The sequence below is a fragment of the Anolis sagrei genome, chromosome 3 (assembly GCF_037176765.1).
Source record: "Anolis sagrei isolate rAnoSag1 chromosome 3, rAnoSag1.mat, whole genome shotgun sequence".
In the NCBI taxonomy this organism is placed as follows: domain Eukaryota; kingdom Metazoa; phylum Chordata; class Lepidosauria; order Squamata; family Dactyloidae; genus Anolis; species Anolis sagrei.
In genome coordinates, this window is record NC_090023.1 from 228376577 (window position 1) to 228382793 (window position 6217).

General features: G+C 36.7%; 1 protein-coding gene across 2 annotated transcripts; it reads left to right on the forward strand.

Moving 5' to 3' along the window:
* Positions 1 to 2986: 2986 nt before the first annotated feature.
* Positions 2987 to 6217, forward strand: OTOS (otospiralin). 2 transcript variants are annotated; one of them, XM_060766796.2, is made up of 4 exons: positions 2987 to 3126; positions 3356 to 3452; positions 3749 to 3775; positions 5401 to 6217. In XM_060766796.2, exons 2-4 carry the CDS (start codon positions 3395 to 3397, stop codon positions 5583 to 5585), a joined length of 270 nt encoding a protein of 89 aa, XP_060622779.1. In that variant the 5' UTR covers positions 2987 to 3126; positions 3356 to 3394; the 3' UTR covers positions 5586 to 6217. The 2 variants fall into 2 exon arrangements, with proteins under 2 accessions (XP_060622779.1, XP_060622780.1); XM_060766797.2 differs by having other exon boundaries at positions 2987 to 3088.

Below are 6217 nucleotides of genomic sequence, written 5' to 3' on the forward strand. Positions count from 1 at the left end.
TCAGTGAAATATGAGAAAATCATCAGGAATGGTTAGGAATTCTGAAGCCCTCTATTTTTGCATTTCATTATTCAGGATCATTACTAAACTGACAATTATGAAATAAGTTTATTTATTTATTGTATCAGGAGTGAACCAAACACTCCTTGTGTTGTGTTATATTTAAAAAAAACAAAAACAAAAACACAACGTTTGCAAACTTGGCATTTTATTAACTGTACTTTGACCAGAAGCTGGCTACTTGGAGTGCCTCTGGTGTTACTATAAGAAGGTCCTCAATGTGCATGTGGCAGGGCTCTGGTTGCATTGTAATAGGTGGTCTGTGGTTTACTCTTCTCCACATTCGCATGTCGTGGACTCCACTTTGTGGCCCCATTTCTTAAGGTTGGCTTTGCATCTCGTGGTGTCAGAGTGCAGTCTGTTCAGTGCCTTCCAAGTCGCCCAGCTTTCTGTGTGCCCAGGAGGGAGTCTCTCATTAGGTATCAGCCATTTATTGAGGTTCTGGGTTTTAGCTAAATAAAATAAACGTAAAGATGTATATCCCTTCCCTTCATGACTTTTCTTTTATTAGCTTGCCTGCCTATGGTTTGGGAGACAGTGACTGATACCATATGGGTTCTTTGGGAATTCGGAACTGTTATGAATAGTTAGGACACTATATGGGAATTAAATGTCCATTCCTTATTCACACAGTCATTTCAACTGCCCCTCAAGGCTTTCAGAATCAACATCTCAACATCCTAAGGGCCATAGTGTTTTTGGGATTTCACCCTCAGATAGCTCCTTTAGAGTTCATAATAAATCCCAGTATTGATTCACTATCCCAATGTCATAGATGACATTAGGTGCCATTGTTAGATAGTGAATGAAGAAGAAATGCATGGTTGGAGTTAAAACTCTCTGCTCAATCATGAAAAGTGTTTTCCCCCCTCAAAATTCTTTAAAGTCTTGGAGATGCCAGGGCACCCCACCTGCAGCGCATACTTTTCACAATTCTGCTGTAACTCAAAGGATGGTGCCATTACTAAAACTACATTCTCCCTCAAGATCAGGCCACCATGATAAAGCTAAAAAGTTACCAGTACCGCCAGCAGCATGTTGATCAAGTATCTCTTATGGCTACAAGGTCTGGAAGGCACACAATGTTGCGTTGCGTTGCATTAAGTGGTCTGTTCCTCCTCCAATGAACAAGTTCCCTTTGGAATTGGAGGAACATAAGAGATGCTTTGTTAGCTGTGCCATTATTTTTATAACACATCTCCTTCTGTATGTATAGAACATCTAGGCCTGTGCATCTTTCAGTTGTGTTTTTGCAAAGAGTATCAACATATCTGTAGCAGTGAGTGGTATCTGTAGGAACCTCAAAGTCCCGTGCCTTCCGCTTGCAACTTTTCTTGAGACAGAAAATCCACAGGAAATCTCTTCACTGCTTCAAGAGTACAGCAAGAACAGCACGTTCCACCTCGACACTTGAAACAGTGCTAGGAAATTAATTAAAGTTATGGCCATGTAGCTCTAAAGTAGTTAATGTCAACAGATTTTTTAAAAGCCTTCTAGGTAAAAACATCTGTTGCTGTGGAGAATAAACTGGACTGTTGAGCAACCGAATCCATATTTCGTCTACAACTGAGTTCTAGGATTTAAGATGATTTATGACCTTATCTTCTTGGTCTTGAAGGAGATATGCCAACAGAAGAATTTAAGATAAGACATTGACTTTATTGACTTAAGCAGAAATGCTGATTTAAATTTGGAACCTAGAACTAAATTTCCAAAACTGATACTTTAGTTCTGACTTACACATAGAATTTCTTGTTTAGAGTATTTCCAAACACTGGCATGTGTTAGAAGATATTAGGTGAATGTGTACAATAGTTCCTTTCTAGATTCTATGCCGTTGAGACATATGCTGAAATTACTTTCCAACTGGATTACTTTAATGTGTTCCATATGGAACTGTTTCTAAGGTGCTCAGAAACGTAAACTTGGTGCAACAAAGCCAGTTGCAACAAAGGTCATACTATTTTCTTTTTGCAACAACTCCAGTGGCTGCTGATTCATATCTGGACACAATTAAAAGTTCTGGTTATTACTTATTGAAGCCTTATATTGTTTAGATACAATGCATATGACAAAACATATCTCTGCATATCAGCCTGTCTGTATTTTGAGATGTTCTGAGGTGGTCCTTTCTGTCTATCCTACTACCTTCACAGCTGTGACTGGCAGGAACAGGGTCTTCTCAGTGGTTGCTCCAGGCTATGGAAATCCCTTTCTAGAGAGGCTAGAATGGTGGCCTCCTTGTATCTTTCCATAGGCAGGTAAAGACTGTTCTTTTGATGATGGGTTTCTTATAAAGGGCTATCAGTGATAGGTTGCCTTATCAATGCTTGCTGATTTACTATTTTTTAATGGGCATGCTATTATTATTATGTTTCTTTATATCCCGTTTAATCTCTCAAAGCAGCTTACAATTAAAACTATGACCACATAATTTAAAATATACAATATGCAAACATTAAAACAGAATTAAACATATCACTATTAACATTCACAATTAAATCCATTAAAGCATATTCAAAGCTAAAAATCATAGCAACCCCTGACTTGATTTTGATTTCTTTAAATTCTACTGAAAGTTAATCATATTCTTTTAATTGACTTTTATTTGTTCATTGTCTTGGGAGCCCTTGTGGGCTGGGAAGTAATACAGAAATAAAATCTATCAATCAAAATATTTTCATTTTGCATGATATGTATTTCAAGCCACCTGGATTGCCATAACTTAGAATATGGCAATGGATTTTTTTAAAAATCACTTCACTAGTCTTTACTAATAGTTATGATTGCATTCCATAGCACTTAAGTGTTGCTTTAGCAAGTTGTCCTAGGATCATTTGTAAACTTTTCAAGATTGGGATAAAAAACTCAGACTGATGTGCTAAATAAGTGACGTTCTTTCCTTTTCAAAACTCCCCTTCAGTTGGTTTCAACAGTACAGCTATTTTGCAGCAATAGAAGCTCATTCAGGAACTTGAGACTGGCTCACAACTACAGACCTCTGCTGATTTAAAAGAAAAGAGAAAAGGTAATTTCTGGAGTGAAACCGAAAACCAGTCTCCAATAGTAAGTGTTGCTTTGATATCAGTCATTATGCAAAAAGCAAATTTTGTTATTAAAAATAATAATAAAAGAACTACATTTTAAAGAAAGTATTCTTTTACAATTAATAATGTGCTAGGGATCTCTCTCTCTCTCTCTCTCTCTCTATATATATATATATATATATATATAGAAGTCAAATGTGCAGGTTGCACTGTTCTTACTAGATTTTCATATTTTTTCATTCATACAGGAAATTCTTCAGAAGGAAATATAATTCCTTTCAGGAAAGATGAAGTTAATTGCTGTAGGCATCGTTGCTTTCTGCATGCTGGTGTACAAACAAACAGGTATCCATTGTATTAAATAAATATATTTGTTTTGATTAAATTGTTTCCCTTCCTGTAAATTTCTCTAATCTATCCATTTAAATATATTCTAGCTATTACAAACAGTTTAATATGATAAATATTTTAATAGAAATTATGGTGATTAATGTGTGAGAGAAGACAGAGAGAAAACTATTACTGTATTAGGGTTCTTTAGCATTTAGGAGTCTGCGATAAGAGAGCAGTCATTTGTAAATGGCACATTTTTTTATCCGCATAAGCAAAACATTGGTGATTAATCTCTTGCTTATTTCCAGATGCCAGCCCAATCCATGATGAAGAAGGTAAACAAGTTTCTGTTGGTTTTATGATCCCTCTTCCAATCACTAATGCTCCCTCCTCCAATCCCTAACTTCTACTCAGATATCTAATAATGGGAACACTTGAAAATGTAAAAGTTAAAGGAGACATTTCTACTGCTTTCAAACCATGCTGCCCCATACACTGAGGTTTTCTTAGGGCATTAATTTTTATCAGTCAGCACTAGGATAGCAACTGTTAACCAGAAGACATTCTGAAATTGTGGGATAACCAACTGGAAGAGATTTGATAGCTAGATATGCTGTCTGCATTTGAAACAACATTAAAAACCCCTCTTTCAGCAGGTCTATCCAGATGAGTTTTTAAATTTTAATTGGTTGTGTTTAATTTGTATTCTTTTAAAACTGGTATGCCATTTAACTGACTGTGTATTTAATTATGTTTAAAATGGCATAGAATTGTTGCCTTTGCAAGGCCACCCTGAGTCCCCTTCGGGGCTGAGATATAAACGTGGTAAATAAATGTACATTGTAAGCTATCCCTCAGACTGTTGGAGGGCTGAACTATAGTTTGTTAATGTTGTTTGCCTTCAACTCATTTCAGACTTAGGGAAAGCAAAAGGCAACCCTATTAGAGTTTTCTTGTCAAGTTTTATACAAAGGGAATTTGCCTGTGTCTTCATCTGAGACTGAGAGAGTGTGACTTGGCTAAAGTCACCCAGTGGGTTCAGAGCCACAGCCTGAAGTTCAAAACACTATGCCACTTGTTATAAATTCCTTCTCTCTCTCTTTTCTACCTATCTTTCTTTCTCCCTTTCCTCTCTTCATTCCCTGTTTCCTACCTACCTACCTACCTTTCTTTCTTCTTTTTCTCCTTCCCCTTTTCTCTCTCTTTTCTACTCCTTTCTTACTTGTTTTCTTCCTCCCCTATTCCCTCCCTCTGCTTTGAAGGAAGCAAGAATGGGATAGAAAGGATTCCCTCCATTTTGGAAGAAAATAGAGAGAGGAAAGCAAAGGAGATTTAAGAAGCAAAAAGAGGGTGGAGAGAATCTCTGTTTTGGAGAGAGATAGAGAAAAGGAATAGAAAGAGTTAAAGAGCAAGAAGAGGGTGGTGGTAGCAGTAGGGAGTGAATGGCTTCAGTAGTAGTAGTAGTCTAAAGTTTAGAGCACAGCTGGATCCAGTCTACAAGCCTTAGTTTTGGGATTCCCGCCTTAGAAGATATCTTTGATACTGAAGTCACAATTCTGTTATTACATGTTAAGTCAGGCAGCAACCCGAACTGAGAATTTACAATTATGACACTTAATTTTATAATGGCATATTTTAGGGTGATTGTGCTAAATCAGAGGGTAAAAAATCTGTGGTCTGCCATATGTTGGTCCATCTCCCATCTGTCCTGCCCAGCAAAGTACAGAGAGGATGTTAAAGTTCCTTAGCTCAGCAACTTCTCAAGGGTCATATAACCTATTTCCTAGTCTAAACAATGCCAAATCCATTCACTATAAAATAAAACTTTTTTATTTCTTGAATGTGTTTTAGAACTGTCTAGGGAAACAAGGGTTTAGTACAGGTATAAGGAAATAAAACTTTGTGGATGATTCAATCACTAAAAAAATATTTTAATAACTACAGTAATCTCTTATTTTAGATCCCTACAGACAACCTCCAGGCATGCCTTATTGGCCTTTCATGAGTAATGATTTCTGGGGATATGTGGAATACTTCCGGGACCTGGGGGCATACAACAGAATCAATGAGATGGCCAGGACCTTCTTTGCTCAACATCCTCTTGGAAATATTCTTGGATATGATGTCCCATATCATGAGCACTAGTTCACTTGGCAACCCTTCATTTGACCATTTCAATACAGGCAGACCCCAAGTTACAAACAAGATAGGTTCTGTAGGCTTGTTTTTAAGTTGAATTTGTATGTAAGTCAAAACATTTACATTTTTAAAGAGTAACTCCAGCCAAAAATATGTATTTTAAAGCATTGGATAGCATAGGGAAGAATTAACACCTCTGTGGTGTTTATTTTGCTATCTGTGCCCCTGTTCAGCAGATTTCAGCTCACTTTCTGTCCCTGTGTTAATTGGATTTTGAAAAATATGTTGTGGAATCAAAGATTAGTGATAAAGCATCAGTGGAGACACCTTTTCCCCGTAACTCTTCCAGGAATGAACCTCCCTTCCTAGGGATAGATTTCTCTCACTTCCTGTTGTCTCACCCCTGTTCTTAGCTATGAATCATTTGTAAGTTGGGTGTTTGTAACTCGGGAACTGCCTGCAATCAGAATTGCTAGTCTAAATATGATATTCTAATACTTTTTTAAAAAAATCTATAAAATATGTTAAACCAATTTTAAAAATGCAAATGGTGCAAGTGTAAAGTATTTTCCAGCAGACAATATATATTTAGTATATATTAGCTTGCAAATGCATAAAGATTTTTTTGCTTTTGTGGC

Bases quoted from the DNA above. Each gene is read 5' to 3' on its own strand.
- OTOS (XM_060766796.2), top strand. From the start codon at position 3,395: ATGAAGTTAATTGCTGTAGGCATCGTTGCTTTCTGCATGCTGGTGTAC. The intron at 3,453-3,748 runs GTATCCATTGTA...GCTTATTTCCAG, and splicing joins GCTGGTGTACAAACAAACAG to ATGCCAGCCCAATCCATGAT. The intron at 3,776-5,400 runs GTAAACAAGTTT...CTCTTATTTTAG, and splicing joins CCCAATCCATGATGAAGAAG to ATCCCTACAGACAACCTCCA.